The sequence below is a fragment of the Antechinus flavipes genome, chromosome 1, assembly GCF_016432865.1.
Source record: "Antechinus flavipes isolate AdamAnt ecotype Samford, QLD, Australia chromosome 1, AdamAnt_v2, whole genome shotgun sequence".
Classification (NCBI taxonomy): Eukaryota; Metazoa; Chordata; class Mammalia; order Dasyuromorphia; family Dasyuridae; genus Antechinus; species Antechinus flavipes.
The window spans coordinates 673,301,865-673,328,293 of record NC_067398.1 but is presented as its reverse complement, the minus strand read 5'-3'; the positions used below and the strand labels follow the sequence as shown (position 1 = coordinate 673,328,293).

Here is a 26,429-nt window from a genome sequence, read left to right as displayed (position 1 = left end):
TTTTGTAGTGAAGCTCAAAAATTTCCCTGTTTACCTCTTTTCAATTCTATTTTGCTTTGTCTAAGATCATGATTGCTACTCTTGCCTTTTTTACTTGAGCATAATAGATTCTACTCTATCCCCTTATTTTTATCAAGTATCTCTTGTAAACAATAGATTGTTAGATTATGGCTTCTAATCCATGCTGATATCCACTTTCATTTTGAGTGAGTTCCTTTCATTCATATTCATAACTATAATTGCTAATTATGTGTCTTCATCCATGCTATTCTCTTTTGTTTTTTTAAACCCTGTCTCCTACTCAAAGTTTGTTTTGTTTCTGCCTCCCTTATTATAACCTCCCCTTTGTAATCTTCTCTACTCCTTTTCTCTTAGACTCTTCTCTTTCTACTTCTCTGGGTACAATGAATTTCTATATCCAAATGTGTATATGTATATAATCTTTCCTCTTTGAATCAGTTCAAATGAGAGTGAGATGCAAGAATTACTTACTCTCCCACATTTTCTGCACCATTGTAAAAACTCTTCCTTGTGTGCCTCTTTTATTCAATACTTCTCCTTACTTTTTTTCCCTTTCCCCTTCTCCTAATATACTATTCTTTTCACATTTCCATTTTTCTTTTGAGATCATTCCAACATAACAGAGTTACCTTCATGCCTTCCAAGAAGACTCCTACTTGCTCTAATGATAATAATCCAAGACAAATCTGAAGGAGCCATGATGAAAAATGCTATCCGTACCCAAAGAAAGAATTGATGGTGTCTGAATGCAGACTGAAGCACACATTTTAAAAAAACTTTATTTTTCATAGGCTATGTTTTCTTTCACAATATGACCACTAAGAAAATGTTTTGTATCACTACATAAGAATAATCTATTTTGAACTGCTCTCATTCTCAGTTTGGGGAAGGAGTACGCATGAGAGGGACAGTCTGCAATTCAAAGATTTGAAAATGAATGTTAAAAATGATTCTTACATATAACGGGGGAATATAAAATACTAAATAAAGTAATCATTGCTTTAAGTAATAGATAATAATATATAATATAATAATAAGTAATAGATAATAAGATAATGACAACAATGAGAAGACATACCAAATTTTGTGAGAGCTAGCCAAAGCAATGCATAGGGAAAATTTTATATCTCTAAATGCTTCCATTAATAAAAGAAGGAAAGAACAAATCAATGAAGTGGCATGTAACTTAAAAAAAAAAAAAACACAAGAAACAGAAAAAAAAGTTTTTAAAATTACCATTTAAACAGCAAAACAGAAATCCTGAAAATCAAAGCAAAGATAAAATTAGAAGTAAAAAAAATTATCAAACTAATAAATAAAGAGCTGGTGTTATGAAGGAAAACAATAAAATAAACCATTCATTAATTTGAAAAAACAAGAAAGAAAAGGAAAAAAAAAAAAAAAAAGAAAACCAAATTACCAGTACCAAAACTGAAAAGGATGAACACACAATCAATGAAGATGAAATTAAAGCAATTGTTAGGAGCTATTTTTCCCATTTATGTGTCAAGAAACTGACAATCATTTTTACCTTCTGAATCCAATTCTTCCTGTGAAACAAGAGAACTGTTCGGTTCTGCACACATATATTGTATCTAGGATATACTGTGACATATTTAACATGTATAGGACTGCTTGCCATCTGGGGGAGGGGGTGGAGAGAGGGAGGGGAAAAGTAGGAACAGAAGTGAGTGCAAGGGATAATGTTGTAAAAAATTACCCAGGCATGGGTTCTGTCAATAAAAAGTTATAATTATTAAAAGAAAGAAAGAAAGAAAGAAAACTGACAATCTAAACAAAATAGAGAAATAATAAATAAAAATGCAACTTGTCCAGATTAAGAGAAGAGATAAAATACATAAATAACTCTCTTAAGAAAAAAAAGGAATGGCAGCTAACTGGTGCAGTGGTGGATGGAGCACCAACCCTTAAGTCTAGAGGACCTGAGTTCAAATCCAGCCTCAGACACTTAATACTTTTAGCTGTGTGACCCTAAACAAGTTACTTAACCTCAATTGCCTCAGGGGAAAAAAAAAAAGCAACTGAACATGTTAAAAATGAGCTTCTTAAGGGAAAAATTCCAAGTCCAGATGGATTTTTAAAAGTGAATTCTACTAAACATTTGAAAGACAATATAAACTATTCAAAAGAATAAAGAATTGTCTGAATATTGATTGATGCACTCTATTTTTTTACTTTCTTAAATTTTTTTATATTCACATCTTGCACAAAATTAATAATATAGAAGTGTTTTTACATAATTGTATATGTACAACCTATAAGTGATTGCTTACCATCTCAAGGAAGGATGAGAAGAGAATTTAAAACTCAAAACTTTAAAAAGGAAAAAAAAGTTAAAAATTTTGCTTTTATTATATAATTGGGGAAAAATAAAATATTCTATTAAATAGCTAAAATAGTACTACCAACTTCCTTCTGTGACACAAATATAGTTCTGTTTCCTAAACCAGGGAGACTAAAAACAGAGAAAGACAACTAGAGACCAATTTCCTTGATGAATACTGATGCAAAAAAATTTATATTTGCTAGTATTTTATTTTTTTCCAATTACACGTAAAGATTGTTTTTAACATTCATTTTTCGAAATATTTTGAGTTCCATGCATACCCTTTGATCCAGCAGTGTTTCTACTGAGCTTATACCCCAAAGAGATACTAAAGAAGGGAAAGGGACCTGTATGTGCCAAAATGTTTGTAGCAGCCCTGTTTGTAGTGGCTAGAAGCTGGAAAATGAATGGATGCCCATCAATTGGAGAATGGTTGAGTAAATTGTGGTATATGAACGTTATGGAATATTATTGTTCTATAAGAAATGACCAGCAGGATGAATACAAAGAGGATTGGTGAGACTTACATGAACCGATGGTGAATGAAATGAGCAGAATCAGAAGATCAGTATATACCTCAACAACGATACTGTTTGTGGATGTATTCTGATGGAAGAGGATCTCTTCGATAAAGAGAGCTAATTCAGTTTCAATTGATCAAGGATGGACAGAAGCAGCTACACCCAAAGAAAGAACACTGGGAAATGACTATAAACTGCTTGCATTTTTGTTTTTCTTCCCGGGTTATTTATACCTTCTGAATCCAATTCTCCCTGTGCAATAAGAGAACTGTTCGGTTCTGCACACATATATTGTATCTAGGATATACTGTAACCTATTCAACATGTAAAGGACTGCTTGCCATCTGGGGGAGGGGGTGGAGAGAGGAAGGGAAAAAATTGGAACAGAAGTGAGTGCAAGGGATAATGCTGTAAAAAATTAACTTGGCATGGGTTCTGTCAATAAAGAGTTATTAAAAAAAAATTTTTGAGTTCCAAATTTTTGTCTCTCCCTCCAAGATAGCAAGCAATCTGATATAGGTTATATATGTACAATCCATGTTAAACGTATTTCCACATTGGTCATATTGTGAAAGAAGCAACAGAACAAAAGGGGAAAACTACAAACAACAACAGCAATAAAGAAATGAAAAAAGTATGCTTCTAATCTACATTCAGACTCCATAAATTTCTTCTCTGGATGTGCATAGCATTTTCCATAATTAATCTTAAAGCTGTCTTGGATCACTTTATTGCTGAGAAGAGCTAAGTCTATCATAGCTGATCATCACACAATGCTATTTCTACGTATAATGTTCTTCTGTTTCTGCTCAGTTCATGTACATCTTTTCAGATTTCTCTGTATTATCTGTACTCAGTAGTGATTTAGAGCATTTTTCATAAGACTATACATGACTTTAATTTCTTCATCTGAAAACAGTGCTCATATTTTCTTTGACTATCAATTGGGGAATGACTTGTATTTTTATAAATCTGACTCAATTCGCCATATATTTGAGAAAGCCTCAGACTATATCAGAAATACCTGCTGTAGGGGTAGCTAGGTGGTGTGGTGGACAGAACACCAGCCCTGAAATCAGGAGGACCTAAGTTCAAATCTCACCTCAGATACACCACTTCCTAGCTGTGTGACTTTGGGTAAGTCACTTAACCCCAATTGCCTCAGCTACAAATAAATAAAATAAAAAATACCGGGGATTAAAAATTACTTACTAGCTTTCTGCTTTGCTTCTAATTGTGGTTGTATTAGTTTTGCACAAAAACCTTTTAACATAATGTAATCAAAATTTTCACTAAATGTTTGGTAGAATTCACTTATAAAGCCATCTAGACCCAGAAATTTTTTATCTTCAGGCGTTTATTGATGGCTTGTCCAATTTCTTTGTCTAAAATGGGATTATTTAAGCATTTTATTTCTTCTTTCATTAATCTGGGCAACTTACATTTTTGTAAATATTCACCCAATTCACTTAAGATTGTAAAATTTGTTGGCACAAACTTGAGCAAAAAGCTCCTAATTATTGCTTTAATTTCCTCATCACTGGTGGTAAATTTACCCTTTTCATTTTTTATACCAGTGATTTAGTTTTCTATTTTCTTTTTTTTAAAACCAAATTAACTAAAGGTTATTTATTTTATTCTGTTTTCTTCACCCCCCCAAAAAAAAACAGCTCCTAGTTTTATTTATTAGTTCTCAGTATTTTTAACTTGGTTTTTAACTAAGGACTTTTAATTTGTTCTTTTTCTAAGCTTTTTTAGTTGCAGGCCCAATTCACTAATCTGCTCTTTATTTTACTGATGTGAGCTTTTAGAGATATAAAATTTTCCCTAAGTATTGCTTTGGCTGCGTTCTATAAATAATTTTGGCATGTTGACTTATTATTATTATAATAAGTCCTCTTTGGTGAAATTATTTCCATAATCTGTTGCTTGACCCATTCATTGTTCTTATATTTTATTAATTTCTTTTCTTTGTTTCCCCATTGAAGGGTGTTATACCCTTCATGGTATATATGCAGTTGCCTATTTAATCCTTTCCCAATATAAGCAGGTTTTCAGAATTATAAGCCCTCCTCCTCCTTCTAATGTCTGTGACTGTTCTTCCTCTGTATCTCATTAACATTATTATTTTTACCTTAACTCCACCCCACATCTTTTTTATTTTGACCTATCCTATCGTGGATGTCAATCTTAAACATATGGCATATATTTCCCATGTTTAAAAAAATTTTTTTGTCTATTTTGAGTTCCTTGAAATTGATCTTTGACACTGGTTCTTATATATAATTTTTTTTTAAGTTTGGATTTGGCTGATAGAAAGTTCTGAAAATCTACAAGTTCAATCATTGAATATCCATTTTTTTCCTCATTCAATATTATAGATAATTTTGCTGGATGATATTTTTGCCTGTAGGCTAGTACTTTTGATTGTCATTAGATATGATTCTAGTACTTGTGGTCTTTTATTGTGATTGCTAATAAGTCCTGTACAGTTCTAACTGTAGCTCCAGCATATTTGAATTGTTTTTTTCTTATTTCTTGCAAAATTTTCTCTTTAATGGAGATTTCAAAATTTGGCAATACCACTTCTATGTGTTTTCCATAAAGGATCTCACTGAAGTGGTGATTGGTGGATTTTTACTTTCCCCTTCACTCCAGGACAATTTTATTTTATTCAATTATTTCTTGGATTATTGTATCAACCTTCTTTTTTTGGTCACAACTTCCAGGCAGTCTAATTATTCTTTTATTTTCTCTTCTTGATTTGTTCTCCAGATCTGTTTTCTTTTTTTTTAAACAATGTTTCACATTCTGTTTTACTTTTTCATTCTTTATAATCTGTTTTGGGTTTTTTTGTTTTTGTTTTGTTTTTTTGGTCTCTCATAGATTCACTGCCTTCCCCCTTGTCCAATTCTAATTTTCAAAGAATTATTTTCATCATTGAGCCTCTATCTCCTTTTTCTAGTAAACTGTTTTCTCATAATCTTCTTGTTTTTCTTGGGTAGTTTTTAGTTTTTTTTTTAGTTCTTCAATGTCTCTCTGATTTCTAAATTATTTTTAAGTTCTTCTATAAATTTTCTCTGACCAAGAAGCTATTTTACATTATTCTTTGGGGTAGAACTTTTTTTTAACTTTAATATCCTCCTCTGAAGATGAACCCCAATCTTCTCTGTTCCCATAGTAAGTTTCTATGATGGGCTTATTTCTTAGTTCATTTTTTTTTTTTTTTATCAAGAGTTATTAGTGTAAGCCCCTCTACTCCAGGGTCTAAATTTAGAAACTGCTAAATCCTCTAAATCACAAGCCTGATTGTGGCTCCTTGATATCTGAATTGTTTCTTTCTGGCTGCTTTGCAGTATTTTCTCCTTAACCTGATGACTTTGAAATTTGGTTACAACAATATTACTTAGTTTTTATTTTGGGATTTCTTTCAGAAGATGATTAGTAGAATATTTCAATGAGTATTTTACCTCTGATTCCAGGATATCCCGTGCAGTTTTTCTTTGATAATTTCTTGAAATATACTGTTCAGGTTCTTTTTTTTAGTCATGGCTTTCAGGTAAACTTAATTCTTAAATTATTTCTCCCAGACCTATTTTTCAGGTCAGCTGTTTTTCTAGTGAGATATTTTATTACATTTTCTTCTATTTTCTCCATCTTTAAATTTTGATTCTTGATTTCTCATAGGATGAGTAACTTCCACTTGCTCAATTCTAATTTTTTTTTTTTGTTGTTGAGGCAATTGGGGTTAAGTGACTTTGCCCAGGATCAAACAGCTAGGCAGTGTTTTAAGTATCTGAAGCCAGATTTGAACTCAGGTTCTGTCGACTTCAGGGTTGGTGCTCTATCCATTGCACCATGTAACAGCCCCTCAATTCTAATTTTTAAGAAATTATTTTCTTTAGTTACCTTTATATCTCCTTTTTCATTTGGCTAAGACTACTTTTTAAGGTATTTTCTGTAGTAGATTTTTTTGCCCAATCCTATTTTTCCAAGCTGTTAGCTTTTTTCATAATTCTCTTTCATAACTTTCATTTCTTTTCCAAAGTTTTCTTCTACCTTTATTTTTCAGTTGGAATTTTGGCTGGAGAGAGCTTGACTTCAACCTGAGGTATATGATGAATGGATTCAGCATCAGTTGATGGAAGTGTTCAGCTTATCCCTCCAGGATCATGCCTTTCTCACTAATCAACATGGCTCCATCAGCACTGAGTAGCACCATAGCTCTCTGCCCATAAACAACCTTAAGGGCATAGCCTAAAAGTGAATTTTTATCTGCCTTCTTACTGAATCACAATCCTGCATCTCCCTAAACTTTGCTTATACTTCTGATTGAGTTAAATGCTGTTTTCTTTAAAAAGAAAGAACTATTCCAGTGGTAAGCTTTGTGTAATGACTGAACTAGTTGCAGTAGATGATTGTGACAGAATACTATTATGTTATAGAGAATGACAGAAGGAGATAGCTTCAGAAAAACCTGGGAAGACTCATATGAACTGAAAAGTGAAAAATGAAAAGAAGAACATTGTACACAGTAATAGCAATATTGTAAAGATGATCAACTATCATCTTGATTACTCTGAACAATATGATTCAAGACAATTCCAAAGGATTCATGATGAAAAATGTTATCCATTCTCTACAGAGAGAATTAATGTAATCTGAGATTGAAAACTTTTTTCCTAAGAAAATATATTTTATTAATTTAACATTGTTAAATTTTACCTTTTTTATACGTTGTAAATCCTATTTTTCAAGCTTACACTGACAAACAGTTTTTGAAGATTTTAACAATATTAACTGATATCCTCTAAAACAGTTTGGTGAGTCTGTGAACATAATTTTTTAAAAAATTTTTTAATTGGCTTCCTTTGAAGTTATATGTGTTTTTAATTTATGCATTTTAAAAAACGTCCTGAGAAGGGGTCCTTTTAGGAAAGGTCCATGACAGAAAATGACAGGATTTCTGAATCAAATCTGTAAGCAGATGCTTCAACTTCAAATTTCCTTTAAATATATCTATTTTGTTCTTTTCTCCAAAAGTTTTATGCAGTTAGCACTACAATATTACTTTAGTAATCTAACTTCTAGTGAAAGAAAGAACATTATGTACCAACTAATCATTCACCATTTCAACAATGAAAAGAGAATGGAAAACAAAGATAAATATGTGAACTACCTTGAAGCTTCTGCTGCACTAAGGGACAATTCCTTACTTTTATTTTTTAAAAAACTTTATTTTTCTTGCTTTTCCTAACCCACAACATGATACATGTGTCAATAAGCTTTGTATGATTTCATATGTATAATGAATATAGAGTTTCTTGCCTTCTCAATGTGACCTCAGGGAGGAGGCAAAGGGAGAAAAATATTTGGAAGATGTGTGTGTGTGTGTGTGTGTGTATGTATTTAAACTTGGTTAAAAAAGCCCTTGTATAACCTGTCTTCTCTCAATCTCCTTAAATTTCACACTCCACACATATTGTACAACTCAGTAACGCTAGTCTCCTGACTATTCCTCAAACAAGGCCTTCCATCTCTTTCTCTGAGCATTTTCCCTGTTTGCTTTCCCGGTCTGAAATGTTCTCCTTCCTCATTTCTACCTCCTATCTTTCCCCATTTCCTTTCAAATTCTCTCATCTTCTACAAGAAGCCTTTCCTAATTACTCTTATTACTAATGGCTTCCCTCTATTGACGACTTGCAATTTAACACATATTACCCTGTTAATACATAACTGTTTCTTCCTATGAGCCACTTGAGAGCAAAGACCATCAAAGACTATTTTTGACAGTCTTTGAACCCTCAGCACTTAGCACAGTGCCTAGCATTCAGTAGGCAGTTAATGTTTATAGACTGACCATATACTAAATGATTAAAATGACATGTACTGAGTTATAATGAATTAAGGACAGAGATGGCATAGAAAATGAGGACCAATCCACTTATCCCAAATCCTATCAGTACATCTTAGAGAAACAAAAAGATAAACAGAACTCACTATTGACTTACTTGAATTGGCTGCTGCTGCCAGTGCTGTGGCCATGCGGGGATTGGGCACATGGGCAATTCTCCTCTTCTCCTCAGGAAGAGACACAGAATGCTTCTGGGTTGCCAGTCTTCCTGCAAGAATGTCTGAGGCCTGTTTCTGGGCAAGCTGGGTTCGTCGGTAGCAGGCCTCCTGAGCAGTGGGTGGGCGATAGGGCCGAATGACTGGCTTGCTTGGGACTTCAGCCTGTTGGATCAGATAACTTTCAGTGGAGAATCCTATTGTTCCAGAGTATGACAGTCTCTTGTCCCCCTGCACCAAACCCATGACAGGCAATCTATAGCAGTCTAGAAGCCAGGAAACCATATAAGGGTAGCTAAAATCATGGGAGAGGTAGTAAAAATACCCCATTTCCAAGGAATGAGAAATCAGGGCCTACTAAACAAAAACAAGCTGGAGCATGGTTCAAGTTTATGAGGAAAAAAAAGAAAGCAACTTAGTTCCAAGTTACTTTAGACTTTTTTCTTTTTAATCCAAATTAAAAAAAAAAAAATCAATGATGGTTTGGGGCAAATTTCAGGGGGCTCAGATGAAAAAGAGTTAAAACAGAAAAAGTGTCATGGAACAGTCAAGAGAAAAACTCCAACTACAAGGTAGCTTATTTATAGTCCAGGCCCAAGCAGCAGATTGACAACTTTAAAATAGGGGAGGGGCTTGATTTCATCAATGAAAAGAATGTCCTTATTTTAAAGTCTAGTAATAATACTTGAGAACCAATGACACCACAAATGTGATGATGTATAGAGCCACCCTTGAATTAGATTTGAATGAGAGCTTCTCAAAGTCATTAGCCTTGCTCTCTTCTCCAGTTGTAAGACAAAAGTCAGGGCAAATAATTTTGGCCCAACATGCACTGGGTGACTTGGGCCTTTCTAAATTAAAGTCTTTCCTACGTCTCTGAAGCCATACTCATTCAATGACTAATAGTTAAATAAGAACTGAGACCAAAACAAATGACCCAATTCATCATTATCAATTTAGGAGGGAAGACCCCCAAAGTTTTTGGTCAAAACAGAAAACAACTGCTATTTACACTCATTCTAAGTCATCAGAATCTAAACGATGAACCACACAAGCTTGGGCTAGGCCTACGCAACCTGTTAAATATATTATCTCCACATGATCTTACTAAAAATCCAGAGGTAGGCAGAATTCTCTTAGGCTGTCAGTTGGAAGGGGTACTAAAAAATGGATCTAAAGCAACTTCCTCCTTTTTACACATGAGAAAACTGAGACCCAGAAAGGAAAAGTGAGTTGCTAAAGATCATACAGAGGTAAACAAGTCCAGGATTTGAACCCAACTCCTCTGATTCCAAATTCAGCTCTCTTTTCTTTTTCGTACAATTAAGGAAATTGAAGCACAGAGAAATGATTTGCCCTAGTTCAAAGAGCTGATAAGGGACCAGAGTAAAGATTTTCTATATTTTTCTATTTGTCTCTACACAAAATTCTCTCTTTCATCAAGATGTCATTCATGACTGAAAGCCTTTGAAAGTAGCAACTGTTGTTAATCAGTAGTTAGCAGGCACTTAGTATATCCTTGCCCAGTGAGTGATTAAGTGATTGAATGATTAAATTTAGAAGTGATGAGCTCTGACCTAAGGAAAACAGGAGAGAGGCAGGGAAAAAAGAAAGACTATAATGGTACAGTGCTCTTGAAATACAATTTCCTCCTAAATGAAGTTAGGCTAATGACTTGGGAAAAAGGAAAATGGCTAATTTTCCATTTTCCATTAAATTTCTTAAATTTAAAGCCAAAAGACCTGGCTCTAAATCCCAATTCTGCTACTTCTCAGAATTTCAGTTCCTTTTATTTGGTGCTTAACGCAGTGCCCAGCACACAGCACCCACTTAATATATGCTTGCTGATTAATGTTTGTTTTTTTTTTAAAAAAAGGAGCCAAAATAGATGAGTAAGCCCCTTCTCAATGTAGACATAGTTTGGACTAAGAAGCCTTCAACCTCTTGGGATTCTGAGGCATACATAGCACAAGTAATGACTATAAATGAACAAATGATTTAGCTGACATGCTCAGCCATAGCATTATGCTGCCTTCTCCCTGGGAAACTGTCTAACTGTTTACAAAGAGTGGAATTTCTAAAGGAACATCTTTCTTATCGTTCCATTGCTGTGCACTTACCTCCCTTCCTTCCCCTGACCCCCAGTGCTGACATGCCTAATTTGAGATAAAGGATCCTTACATTTCCTTGCTTGGAGAGATGGGAAATCCTCCTCTTCTGGCCTGGAAACAATGTAGTCAAACTGTCCTCTGACTTTCCCTCAATCTTCTCTTCTTTGGATGGCTGGAACACAAAAAGGGTCAAGTTTCCTAAGAGAACCCAATTTTAGCTATCACAGGATAGAGCTGGAAAAGGGCCATATAACATAGAACACAGACCGTCAGTATTACAAGTAACTTTTAAAAAACAGAATGATGGAGCTACAAGGGCCCTCAGAATATTGAAAGTCTGAAAAGGAATGTGTTTGAAAGAGACATCACTGAATCAAACACGCTCATTTTTATATAGGAGGAGAATAGAAATCACTGGAGAGCTACAATTAGGACTTCGGACTTCTGAGATCCAGACTAGTGTTTTTACTACCTTATGAGGTAACATTACCATCTCCTTTCTTTTATGGGATCGCAAAATGAAACTGAAATAGAAATGTTCATCTGTTTGCTATCCAATGCTACTATGTATATTTTTCCTCCTCTTTCCTTCCAAATTCCTCTTTCTTTTTAAAAAAATTTTAATACCAGCTTTTCATCTTCAAAATACATGCAAAGGTAGTAGTCAACAACATTCGACAACCCTTGCAAAATCTTGTGTTTCAAATTGTTTTCCCTCCTTTCCTTCCACCTTCTCCCCTAGACAGCAAGTAATCCAATATAAGTTAAACATGTGCAATTCTTCTATACATATTTCCACATTTACCATGCTGCACAAGAAAAATAAGATCAACAAGGGAAAAAAAAACCAAAGAAAACAAAATGCAAGCAAATAGCAAAAAAAGTGAAAATACTATGTTATGATTCATACTCAGTTTCCAGTCTTTCTCTGAGTGCAGATGGCTCTTTCCATCACAAGACCATTGGAACTGACCTGAATCATCTACCTCATTGTTAAAAAGAGCCTTGTCCATCAGAATTGATCATCATATAATCTTGTTGCTGTGTACAATATTCTCTTAGTTCTACTCACTTCACTCAAAATCCGTTCATGTATGTCTCTCTAGGTCTTTCTGAAATCATTCTGCTAATCGTGTCTTACAGAACAAAAATATTCCTTAGCATTCACATACAATAACTTATTCATTCTCCAACATTCTCTCAGTTTCCAATTTCTTGCCACTACAAAAAAGAGCTGCTACATGGGGCAGCTAGGTGGCACAGTAGTTAGAGAACCAGCCCTGCAATCAGGAGGATCTGAATTCAAATCTAGCTTCAGACACTAAATACTTCCTGGGTGTGTGATCCTGGGCAAGTCACTTAAGCCTAAATGTCTCAGCAAAAAGAGAGACAGAGACAGAGAGAGTATTGGGAGGAGGGGGGGGAGGAGGGGAGAGGAAGGGGAGAGGAAGGGAGAAAGCAAGAGACAAATGGAGAGAGACAGAGACAGAAAGGCAAACAGGAAAGAGAGAGAGAGCGCCAGCACGAGCTGCTATGAATATTTTTGCACAGTGGATCCTTTCCCCTCCTTTATGAACTCTTTGGGATACAGGCCCAGTAGAGATACTGCTGGATCAAAGTATGCAGTTTTATGGCCCTTTTCATATAGTTCCATATTGTTCTCGGCTGAATCAGTTCACAACTCTACCAACAATGTATAGTGTCCCAGTTTTCCCACATCCTTTTCAATATTTATCATTATCTTTTTCTGTCATCGAAGCCAATCTGAATGATACGGTACCTCAGAATTATCTTAATTTGCATTTCTCTAATCAAGTGATTTAGAGCATTTTTTTATATGACTAGAAACGGGTTTAATTTCTTCTTCTAAAAATTGTCTGTTCGTATACTTTGATCATTTATCAATTGGAGAAAGGCTTGTATTCTTATAAATTTAAGTTAATTCTCTACATATTTTAGAAATGAGGTCTTTATCAGAGCCTTTGATGTAAAAATTTTTCCCCAATTTTCTACTTCCCTTCTAATCTTGGCCAAACCCCTCTTTTTAAAAAATGCACATTTTAAAAATGAAAAACATTTAATAAACAGAAAATAAAAACACTAAATTGTATGCCAGGCTAAAGCTGGGGATACAGATACAAAAGAAATAATCCCTGCCCTCAAGCATCTTACATTTTAATAGGTGGAAACAATATGGGAGAGTTGTGGCTAAGGAACAGGGGCATGTACATAGGGCAGTCATCCAATAAGCTTTAGAAGGCAGTGGTGCCAGACCACAGAATACATGGAAAATAAGGGGTAATAAAACTAAAAAGATAGAAGAGGCTAGGCCATGAAGGGTTTTAAAAGTCAAACAAAGGTTTTCATATATGATTCTGGAGGCAACAGAGAACCACTAGAGTTTATAGAGTAGGGGAGAGTAACAAGGTTGGACTTGAATTTCAGTGGTTGAACAGAGAGCAGAATATAGTGGGGAAAAATTTGAGACAGGAAGGCCACCAAGCTTGCTAATGGAGTAATCCAGGTAGAAGAAGCTTAGGGCTTCATCAGGGTGGTGGGAGTGTCAGATGAGAGAAGGGGCATTTCTGCTGTCTATTTCTTCTTGTAACTGGCTTAAAATCTCTAGAAATTTGGCTGCTCTACCACTTGGTGCATATACATTTAGTATCATTACAACTGCATTATTTATGGTACCCTTTATCAAGATATATTCTCTCTCCTTATCTCTTTTAATAAGATCTATTTTTACTTTTGCTTTATCTGAGAACAGGATGGCTACCCCTGCTTTTTTACTTCAGCTAAAGCATATTAAATTCTGTTCCAGCCTTTTACCTTTACTCTGTATGTGCCTCTGTGTCAAGCATGTTTCTTGTAAACAACATATTGTAGGATTCTATTTTTTAATCCACTCTATTTGCTTCCGTTTCATGGGAGAGTTCATCCCATTCACATTAACAGTTATGATTACCAGCTCTGTATTTCCCCCCATCCTATTTTCTCCCCTGTATTTACTTTTGTTCTTTTTCTATCCTGTCCTTAGTCGTATATTTTTTTTACCCACCTACCACCTTATCTCCTATCACTTATCCCTGCTTCTCTTACTAGGTAGGGCTAGAAAAATAGACCTGAGAATTGTCTGCATAGAGATAAAGTAAATTCACAGTTGCTGATATCTCTGAGGTGAAAATAATTTAGAAGAAAAAGAGAAGGTCCAGGATGAAATAATACAGAGGAACAGAACATGCCTGAGGTAGGAAAAATTTGAGAGGGAGCAAAGAGAAAAATTAAAGAGAAGATTGGTAGAAAGACTTGAACAACATAGGCTTACTTCTATTGCTCCTAGAAGATATCACTGACTTTCTCCATCACCACTACACACACACACACACACACACACACACTCTGTGGCTTTAATGCTCAGCTCAAATATGACCTTTCACAGGGAGCCTTTCCTGGTCTCTAACCAGTGCCATTCTAACAATCAGTCCACACATGCATTTATTGATTTAGCAGTGCCAAGAACAGTGCTAACAACAGGGGATACCAAAAAAAAGGCAAAAAAAAAAAAAAAAAAAAAAAAAAAAAAAAAAACAACAACAACCACAACAACAAAAAAACCCCACTACATCTGCCATTAAGGATATGTTATTAATGGGGGTCACAACATGTAAATAACTAGCTACAAACAAGGTGTATATGTATGTATATACATAAATATGTACACAAACATAGAAAAAGAGAAGGAAAGTAACCCCATTAACTCTGGGTATGGACATCATAATTTACAAACAAGGGAAATACAGAGGAAAAGGGAAGTATCCCACATGCATATCATTATTATATTGTATTCCCCCATTAGAAAGTGAGGTCCTCAAAGTATTTATTTTTCCAAATAATAAGACTTCGTGTTCCAAATTCTTCTCCCTCTTTTCCCCAAAACAGCAACCATCTGATATATGTTCTGCTTTTCTAAATATCCTAAGCCCTTGGTACAGGGCCTAGCACTTAATAAATCCTTTCTTGATTAAATGACTGACCAGAATAGACAAATATAAATAGGACTAGGAAACCAAAAAAGTTGGGCAGAAGGAAAAGAACACAGTTGCAAAGGAGAAGAAAAAGTTACCTACCTTTCAAGATGTTAACCAAGTGAGGTGAACAAGAGAAAAAAATAAAAAAATACAAAAGGAGCTAAACAGGTGGAAAGGCTCAAGAAAGAAGAGGCTAACCAGACCAGAGTCTTCCAAGAAAGTTAAGTCACAGGAACTTCTAACAAAAACAATTAAAGACTAGGATCCTGTTTTAAGTCCCACCCAGGTAACTGGAGGCACAGAGGAATCAGAAAAAGAGCTGAAATATGGCTTCAAACACTAATTATTGAATCTGGACATGTCACTTTATCTCTGCCTGCATTTCTTCAACTGTAAGATGGGGATCGTACAGTACACAGATGGGGATCATAACAAGACCTGCCTTACAAGGTTATTGTGAGGATCAACTGTTTGATGTTTGCATAGCATCTAGTTCAGAATCTGGCATATAGCAAGCATTACATAAATGTTTATTCGCTTCTCTTTCCTTTTCCTACTACCAGCTTCTTTGGGAGAAAGTTGTAGAAAAAGAATAAGCCGTATAAGAAAGAAACTATAAAGTTGATTAAAAGAGATTGGTGGGAGAAAAAAGCCAGAGAATCTGGGGAGGAGAAATTTGGGAGAATGTAAAGAAGAGGTAGAGGACACCAATGTAAGCTGAAATTTCAATCTGAAAGAAGAAAATTCCTGGAAAATAACTCACTAGAAGAATTCAAGGTAAAAAAGAAAAGAAAGTAAAGCAAAACAAAGTGAGTAATAAAAAGTAAAAAGGTGAAGGTAACTGTAGTTAATAATCAATGTGATAAAATGTTCTTGATAATTGAAAAAAAAATTAATCTAAAAAATGTTAACTCTAATCAATACAATAATTTAAAAAGATTTCAGAGAACCATCAAATTAAACTGTACCCACTACTCCAGACAAATTACAGAATAAAATCTTTTTTTGGATATAGCCAATACAGGAATTGATTTGATTTTGCTTAACTAACCACATATTTGTTACAAAATTTTTGCTTCCATGAGAGTGTGATAATACAACAGGCAGTTAAGTGGCACAGTAAATAACAGTGCAGGATCTAGAGTCAAGAAGACAACTTTCTGAGTTCAAATCTAGCTTCAAGCACTTACTGTGTGGACCTGGACAAGTCACTTATTTCTGTTCAGTTTCTTTATCTGTAAAGGTACCTCTTTCCTCCTCTCAAACTGGCTAAGATAACAGGAAAAGATGATAAATGTTAAAGGTGATGTTAAAAAACTGGGATACTAATTCATTGTTGGTGGAGTTATCTACTAATCCAACTATTCTAGAGCGTAATTTGGCTATCAAAAGACTATCAAACTGTGCATACCCTTTGATCCAGCAGCGTCTCTTCTAGGCTCATATCCTAAAGAGATCTTAAAGGAGGGAAAAGGACCCACTTGTGCAAAAATGTTTGTGGGCAGCCCTTTTCTTAGTGGCTGGAAACTGGAATGCCATCAATGGATGCCCATCAATTGAAGAATGGCTGAATAAATTATGGAATATTGTGGAATATTATTGTTTTGTAAGAAACGACCAGCAGGATGATTTCAGAGAGACCTGGAGAGACTTACAAGAACTGATGTTAAGTGAAATGAGCAAAACCAGGAGAACATTGTTCACAGCAACAGCAAGACTATAGGATGATCAGTTCAGATGGACGTGGCTCTTCTCAACAGTGAGATGATTCAGGCCAATTCCAATAGACTTGTGATGGAGAGCCATCTACACCCAGAGAGAGGACTGTGGGAACTGAGTGTGGATCACAACATAGCATTTTCACCTTTTTTTTATTATTTGATTTTTTTCTTCTCATTTTTCTTGTACAGCATGATAAATGTGGAATATGTAATTGCATATGTTTAACACATATTAGATGGGTTGGTGTCTAGCGAAGGTGGTGAAGGGAGGAAGGGAGAAAAATTTGAAACACAAGAATGTTGAAAACTATCTTTGTATTTATTTTGAAAATAAAAAGCTATTGTAAAAAAAAAATGAGTTGAAGAAAATGGCAAACTACTCTAGTGTCTATGCCAAGAAAACCCCAATGGGGTCACAAAGAACTGAACAATATCATTTTAATATCTCCTTATATAGCTACAAATCTTATATAGTATTTGCATATGCTATTAAGATTTTATATATGAGAGAGAGAGAGAGAGAGAGAGAGAGAGAGAGAGAGAGTGTGTGTGTGTGTGTGTGTGTGTGTGTGTGTGTGTGTGTGACAAGTGCTGAGAGAAGAGGGAGAGAGAGAGAGAGGTAGAGTATCATTCATAGTGGATAAAGAGCTGGTGTTGAAGCCAAGAATTGCTGTGGTTTCAAATCCTGCCTCACATTGTCAATAGAACTTCAGGAAAGTCAGCCTCTCAGTGCTCTTGGCAACTCTAAAAGTCAAAGTTGCAAAGAAAGTAAAGGCCTTCATTGGTAGTTTCTTCATCCCTAAGTTCCCTATGCCAATAAAATCACAGGCCTTGATAGGTGTTGTTATCCTCATTTTTATAAACAAATTGAGGCTAAGATGTCACACAGCTAGAAAAGGTCTAAGCCATCTCTGAACAAGTTCAGTACGCTTATCTACTATGTTACCATAGAATGTCAGAGGTTCAGGGCCCTTAGAATATACAGTAGGATATAAGAGCAGGGAGGAATCTTAAAACCCAGGTTGTCAGAACTGGGATTAGAAATTATGTGTCAAAAGAGAAATTCCATTTAAAGTAATTGCTGATAGTATAAAATATTTGGGAATCTATCTGCCAAGGGAAAATCAGGAACTATATGAGCAAAACTACAAAACACTTTACTCACAAATAAAGTCAGATCTAAACAATTGGAAAAATATTAAGTGCTCTTGGATAGGTGGAGCAAATATAATAAAGATGACAATACTACCTAAATTAATCTATTTATTTAGTGCTATACCAATCAGACTCCGAAAAAACTATTTTAATGTCCTAGAAAAAATAACAGCAAAATTCATCTGGAAGGACAAAAGGTCAAGATTTTCAAGGGAACTAATGAAAAAAAAAAAAAAAATCAAATGACGGTGGCCTAGCTGTACCAGATTTAAAACTATATTATAAAGCAGCAGTCACCAAAACCATTTGGTATTGGCTAAGAAACAGACTAGTTGATCAGTGGAATAGGTTAGGTTCACAGGACAAAATAGTCAATAACTTTAATAATCTAGTGTTTGACAAACCCAAAGACCCCAGCTTTGGGGATAAGAATTCACTATTTGATAAAAAACTGCTGGGAAAATTGGAAATTAGTATGAAGAAATGGAAACTATTTCTAGCCATTTGAAAAGATGCTCCAAGTCATTATTAATCAGAGAAATGCAAATTAAGACAACTCTGAGATACCACTACACACCTCTCAGATTGGCTAGGATGAAAGGAAAAGATAATGCTGAATATTGGAAGGGATGTGGAAGGGAACTGGGACACTGATACATTGTTGGTAGAATTGTGAATGCATCCAGCCATTGTGGAGAGCAATTTGGAACTATGATCAGAAAGTTATCAAACTGTGCATCCCTTTGATCCAGCAGTGCTACTACTGGGCTTATATCCCAAAGAGATCTTAAAGAAGGGAAAAGGACCTGTATGTGCAAAAATATTTGTACCCTCTTTGTAGTGGCTAGAAACTGGAAATTGAAAGGATGCCCATCAATTGAAGAATGGATGAATAAATTGTGGCATATGGATGTTATGGAATATTATTGTTCTGTAAGAAATGACCAGCAGGAGGATTTCAGAAAGGCTTGGAAAGATCTACATGAACTGATGCTGAGTGAAATGAGCAGAACCAGGATACATTATACACGGCAACAACAATACTATATGATGATCAATTCTGATGGACATGGCCATCTTCAACAATGAGATGAACCAAATCAGTTGTTATTTATTTGCTAATTATTTGTTTAATAACGAAGAGAACCAACTGAAAGAGAGCCCAGTGAAAGAACTCTGGGAAATGAGTGTGAACAACAACATAGCATTTCCACTCCCTTTGTTTTTGTCCGCTTGCATTTTTGACTTCCTTCTCAGGTTAATTTTACATTATTTCAAAGTCTGATTTTTTTCATGTGCAGCAAAATAACTGTATAGATACATATACATATATTGTATTTAATATATACTTTAACATATTTAACATATATTGGTCTACCTGCCATCTAGGGGAAGGGGTGGGGGAAGGAGGGGAAAGGTTGGAAAGAAGGTTTTGCTTTGCATCGATGCTGAAAAATTAACCAGGCATATATATAGTAAATAAAAAGCTATAATAAAAAATTAAAAAGAAAAGAAATTATGGATCAAGTCTTAGAAATTAAATGTGTCAAGAAATGGGGAAAATGTGGCACAGAGAAGAAAAGGACGCACAGAATGTCAAAGCTAAAAGGAATCTCAAAGAAGCCACCTGCTCCTATAACTTTGTAGAAATAGAGGCAATGGGGAGAGATCCCCAGGTGTGAAACATTACATATGTCAAATTTTGAAAATGTGGGGAAAAAATATGTATAGCATGTCCAAGCTAGGACCAATAGTCTAGTGTCCAACTTTTCAAGTTGCCTTAGAGGACTTCAGCAATATGCTGTTTCTTACATTATGCTATTGCTATTTCATTAATTGTGAAAGTCACAACCTGCCTAAATTTCCCAATGTGAATAAACTAAGGGAAGTCAATCAGAATGAGAAGCCTGTGATACCGAGATTTCTGTTTCTTTTTCTTTTAAATGCATATTTAAAAAAACAAAACAAAACTCATTAGCTTCTTCAACATGAGTCTCATTCCCTCTCAGAACCAACATTCCTTCCAGAAATTACAATGGAATTTCCCAGAGTCACAAATATGACAGGCTCAGTTGTTAAGTAGGCATCCTGTGACACAAAGCAAAGGACACCTGTGTATCTCTGGCCTACAATACCCTGCAATGGGGCTGTCCCTGGAGTTATGGGGCTTTGCCTACCAGCTTTACTGGAGAAATTAAGTTGAAATGATCACAAGTGATAATGAAATAGAAAAAAAGTCAGGAAGTTTCCCTCCCTAGGAAGTTTTAGAGGTTAGAGGGAGCTACATCTGACTTTCCCCAAAACTGTCTAGTGAAAGAATTGCTCAATCAAGTAACTCTTAAGTATCAAGAATTCAAATCTATGTCTTTCCTGCTTCTAAGTTTGCAACTCCTTCCATTATACCATGGTAACCATGGGGAAAAAAATTTTTTTAAATGAAAAAACAAAAGCCTAGAAACCTATTCATCAAAAGGCCAAAAAAATTACCTCTGATACTTACTAGGTGAATGACCTTGGGAATATTGTTTTACTTCCCCAGGCCTATATTTCTCTCTGTAAACGGAAATAAATGAACTAGATGACTTCTATAATCCCTCCCCATCCTTCTTTCTGTGAGTCTGTTTCCAACATCTTGGAACACAGCAAGACAAGGTAGACATATAAGGCCTTTCAATTTACTAGTTAGTATCAGAACCAAGGCAAAGACACCTTTCTTTCTCTGAACTTTAGCATTCTTATTCAAAAAATGAGACCAACTCCTCAAACTGTTTCAAAGAACAGGACTACTGTTCTTTGAGACAGCTAGTGGCCCAGTGGATAGGGCTCTAGGCCTATATGCTATTCCTAAATTCAGGAAGACCTGAATTCAAATCCTGCCTCAGATATTTACTAGTTGTGTGACCCCCTTAACTCCTCAATTTCCCCAACTGTAAAACAGCACCTGGATTTACAAAGAAATTCTACCAAACATTTAAGGAACAATTCCAATACTATATAAACTATTTGGAAAAATAAGGGAAGGAGTCCTACCAAATTCCTTTTATGAATTCAGATACCTGATACCTACACCAGGAAGAGCCAAAACAGAGAAATAAAATTATGGCCAATGTCTCTAATGAATACTGATGCAAAAATCTTAAATAAAATATTAGTACAGAGAGTACAGCAACTTATCACCAGGATAATATAATATGACCAAGTGGGATTTATATTAGGAATGCAGTGCTGCTTCAATATCAAGGAAATTTATCCTTGGCAGCATCCTTGGAGTATGCTTGCCTAAACTCATATTCCTCTGTGGTCCCCTGCAGGACTGGCTAGACAGAAGCATGCCTGTGGGAGGGGAGTCACATTCTCTGCTGCCTAGTACTTCATTATTGCTGACCCAGCCATTGGGTGTATATATAATGAGAGAGACGGCTCTACCCTCTGTCTTGGGCCAGCTATATGCATGAGTGGTCTGTGTACCTTATAAATGATCAATATCCATTTCTCCTCACTCATTGACTTGCTCTGCCACTGATTGATTCTCCGGTTTCCAACCCCACTTCTCCTCCATGATAGTTGTATAATTTTTTTTTTTTGGAGGGGAGGAATTCACAAGTTCACACCTTTGTTTCCAGTTTGGTTTGTTCCCCTTTCCCTTTCCCACTGAGTGGTAATTTATTTTGTCTGGATTGGAGGCAGTATCTGTACATTTGATTCCCAGGTGATACTATAGATGTCTTTAAGAAAATGGGTTATTTTATATAATTTTATCATAGATTGTTCAAATAAATCTTTTTTTGTCACATAAAAAAATATCAAGGAAATTATCAGCATAATTGACCATAATCAATTAAAAACCTAACATGATTATATCAATAGATGCAGGAAAAGCACTTGATAAAATACAATACTCATTGCTATTAAAAACACTAGAGTGCACAGGAATAAATGAAGTTTTCTTTAAAATGGTAAATATCTATTTAAAACTAGCAAGGATTATATGTAATGAGGATAAACTAGAAGCATTCCTAGTAATACCAGGGTGTGAAACAAGGTTGCCCATTATCACCACTAATATTCAATATTGGATTAGAAATGTTAGTTTTAGCAAAAAGAGAAGAAAAAGAAATTGAAGGAATTAAGAATAGGTAATAAGGAAACAAAATTATCGCTCTTTGCATATGATATAATGGCATACTTAGAAAATCTTAGAACATTAACTGAAAAATACTCAAACAATTAACAAATTAAGCAAATTGCAGATTATAATAAAAACCTGCACAAATCATCAACATTTCTATGCTACCAATAAAACCTAGTACCAAGAAATAGAAAGAGAAATCTAATTTAAAATAACTGTAGGTAATATAAAATATTTGGGAATCTATCTGCCAAGACAAAGCCAGTAACTATATGAACACAATTACAAAACACTTTTCACACAAATAAAGTTAGTTATAAACAACTGGAACAATATCAAAAGCTCATGAATAAGCTGAGTTAATACTAAGAAAATGACAATTCTACCTAAATTAATCTATTTATTCAGTGCCACACCAATTAATCTACCAAGAAATTACTTTATAGAGCTAGGAAAAATAAATGCAAAAGAAGGTGACCTAGCTGTAACAAACCTAAAGCTATATTTAAAGCAGCAGTCATCAAAACCATTTGGTACTGGTTAAGAAGTAGTGAATCAGTGGAGCTCACCATACTCAATGACTATAGTAATCTAATGTTTGATAAATCCAAAGACTCTAGCTTCTGGGATAAAAACTCATTATTTGATAAAAAATGCTGAGAAAACTAGAAAATAGCATGGCAGAAACTAGGTACTGACCAACACTTAATACTCTATACCAAGATATGGTCAAAATGTACTCATGATTTATACAGAAAGGGTAATATTATAAGCAAATTAGGAAAATAAGGGATGGTCTACTTCTCAGATCTGTGAGATAGGAAGAAATTATGCCCAAAAAAGAATTAAAAGAACATTATGAAATATAAAATGAGTAATTTTAATTATGTTAAATTTACAAGTTTTATACAAACAAAACTAATGCAGCCAAGATTACAAGGGAAGCAGAAAGCTGGGAAACAATTCTAGCCAGTTTTCTGATAAAGACCTCATTTTTAAAATATATAGAGAACTAACTCAAATTTATAAGAATACAAGCCATTCCCCAACTGATAAATAATCAAAGGATATGAACAATTTTCAGATGAAGAAATTAAAGCCATTTCTAGTTATTAAAAAATGCTCTAAATCATTACTGTTAGAGAATACAAATTAAGATAATTCTGAGCTATCACTATATACCCCTCAGATTGGCTAAGATGACCGGAGAAAAAGATAAATGTTGGAGAGGATGTAGGAAAACTGAGTTACTAATACATTGTTGGTAGAGTTGTGAATTGATCCAACCATGTTGAAAAGCACTTTGCAATTATGCCCAAAGGTCTATCAGGCTATGTCCAGTAGTGTCTTTGATCCAGCAGTATTTCTACTAGCTCTGTATTCCAAAGTGATCATAAAAAAGGGAAAAGGACTAACATGTGTAAAAAATATCTGTAGCACCCTTTTTTGCAGTGGCAAGAAACTGAAAATTGAGTGGATACCCATCAGTTGGGGAAGGACTGAAGAAGTTATGGTATAATGAATGTCATGGAATATTATTGTTCTATAAGAAATGATCAGCAGCCCAATTTCTGAAAATCTGGAAGATTTACATGAACTGATGCTAAGTGAAGTGAGCAGAACCAAGAGAATATTGTATACAGCAACAACAATATTATGTGATGATAAATTGTGATGGCTCTTCTAACAATGATTCAAGGCAATTCCAATATTCTTGGAAAGAGCTTACCGCATTCAGAGAGAGAACTATGGAGACTGAATGTGGATCAATGCATTTTCATCTTTTTTGTTGTTTGCTTGCTTGTTTTTTTCTCTCATTTTTTTCCTTTTTTGATCTGATTTTTCTTGTGTAGCATGATGAATGTGGAAACATGTTTAGAAGAACTGCACATGTTTAACCTATATTAGATTACTTGCTATCTAGAGGAGGGAGGAAGTGGAAAGGGAGAGAGAAAGGTTTTGCAAGGGTAAATGTTGAAAACTATCTTTACATGCATTTTTTTTTTCCTGAGGCAATTGGGGTTAAGTGACTTGCACAGGGTCATACAGCTGGGAAGTGTTAAGTGTCTGAGGCCAGATTTGAACTCGGGTCCTCCTGACTTCAAGACTGGTGCTCTATCCACTGTGCCACCTAGTTGCCCCTCTTTACATGTATCTTGAACTTTTTTTAAAAAGCTATTTTAAAAATCTCTACCCCCCTCAAAAAAAAAAAAATACCATCTACCTCCCAGAGTTATGAGAATCAAATGAGATAATATTTGTAAAGTACTTAGCACAGTGAATGGCACACAGAAAGCTTGTTCCTTTCCCTTCCCACTTGGATTTAATTATCATTTCTATGTAAGTACCATTTTTAGCTCCTCCTTTTATGCAGATGATCCTCATGATCTAAATATCCAATCTTCAAATCTCTCCTTAACTCCACTCTCACACCACAAACTGCCTATTAGGCATCTTCAAACTAATACTTAACATGTCCAAAACAGAACTCTTTCTCCCTCACCCCCCCAGATTCACCCCTCTTCCAAACTTTCCATTACTGTTGTGGACACCACCATGCTTCCAAGCACCAGTTTTGCAATCTCAGTGTCTTCCTCTACTCTTCAGCCTTCCTTACTCCACATTTTTATTGCCACAACAAATCTTCCCTTTTTGTTTGAATTTACAGACACAATCCTACTGCAGATCCTCTTCACTTTTCACCTAAACTACTATAAAAATAGCCTCCTAAGTGACTCTCCTGCCTTTCTCCACTTCAATGCAAGCAAAGGTCTTTCCACTTAACCACCCCACCTCTTAATAACCTCCATTATAATTGGCTAATATGGCAGAAAAGGAAAATTACAAATGTTGGAGGGGATGTGGGAAAATTGAAACACTCATGCACAGTTAGTGGAACTATGAACTGATTCAACCATTCTGGAGAACCATGTGAAATATGTCCAAAAGGATATAAAATACATGCATCCCCTTTGACCCAGCAATACCACCACAATACCATTCTCAAAGACACAAAAAATTAAAAAGGAAAAAGACATAACTGTTTATAGCAGCTCTTTTAATGGCAGCAAAGAATGGGAAATTGAGGGGATCCTCATCAAACTGGGAAATGTGTGAACAAATTATGGTATATGATTGTAATGGAATGCTATTTTAATAGAAGGAATGAAAAGCAGCTCAGAAAAACCTATAAAGATTTACACGAACTGTTAAAAAGTGAAATGAGTAGAACCAGGAGAACATTATACACAATATCAGCAATACAACGATCCAAAACAATTCTGAAAGACTTATGAAAACTACTAGCCACCTCCTGAGAAAGAACTAATGGAGTCTTAATGCAGATCAAAACTTTTTTTTTTTGCTTTATTTTTCATGGCTTTGTTTTTTGTTGGGGTTTTGTTGTTGTCTGGTGGGGGATTTGGGATACAGAAGGGGGAGTGTCCTTGTTTTCTTTAATAACATGACTAATATGGAAATATGTTTTGTATAACCTATATCAAATTGTCTGTCTTCTTCAATGAGAGGGGACAGAAGGGAGGGAATTTGGAACTCAAAATTTTAAAATGAATGTTAAAAATTGTTTTAACATGTAATTGGGGGAAAATATAATTTTAAAAAAATACATACATATATATTTTAGGGGCAGCTAGGTGGCACAGTGGATAGAGCACCAGCCCTGAAGTCAGGAGGACACGAGTTCAAATCTGGCCTCAGACACTTAACACTTCCTGGCTATGTGACCCTGGGCAAGTCACTTAACCCCAATTGCCTCCGCAAAAATAAATAAACTCCAAGTTGAAATCAAAATGGCAAAGAGTGGACAGAACATTACCTAAGCTCTCCCTAGCTCCCCTCAAAATCAAGGCTAGATCAAGAATCTTAATGGATTTGATTGTTAGAACCCATAAATATCCAAAGTATAATAATATTCCAGCTTAAGATATTCTGGAAGGACTTCAGGAAAGTTTTGTCTCATTGGGCAAGGGGTACACAGTCCACCATAGGCACAGCACAGAAAGGCCTGGAGCAGGGAATCTGGACGGAGGCTCTTAGCCAAAATACTGTAGCCTTGCTTACTCTATCCTGGTTTAGCAAGGCCAGAGGATCAGCTGTGAGACCTCCAATGCAACCAAAGGAGGCAAATTTTAAGCCTCCAAAGCCCATCATAACAGGTGGGGCTTGGCCAGATCCATCCAATACAGTGAGAAAAGCTGCAGTATAATCAGCCCCACCCCAGAGCAGTTAGTGAGACGTCCCTGTACCCTTCCAAAAGAGCTTAGAAAAATATCCCTGTGCTCTAGGAGAAGAGCTCAAATTTTTT

The 26,429-nt window shown here is 35.2% G+C and overlaps 1 protein-coding gene across 5 annotated transcripts in view; it reads right to left on the bottom strand.

The window, feature by feature from the left end:
- The window catches only part of REXO1 (RNA exonuclease 1 homolog), a 111,440-nt gene that overhangs the window by 35,193 nt on the left and 49,818 nt on the right, over positions 1–26,429 (bottom strand). For all 5 annotated transcript variants that reach the window (XM_051972264.1, XM_051972267.1, XM_051972266.1 and 2 more), the window contains exons 3-4: positions 11,140–11,241; positions 8,901–9,123 (exon numbers count right to left, since the gene is read on the bottom strand). In XM_051972264.1, the coding sequence (XP_051828224.1) occupies positions 8,901–9,123; positions 11,140–11,241 (325 nt within the window). The remainder of the gene's footprint in view (positions 1–8,900; positions 9,124–11,139; positions 11,242–26,429) is intronic.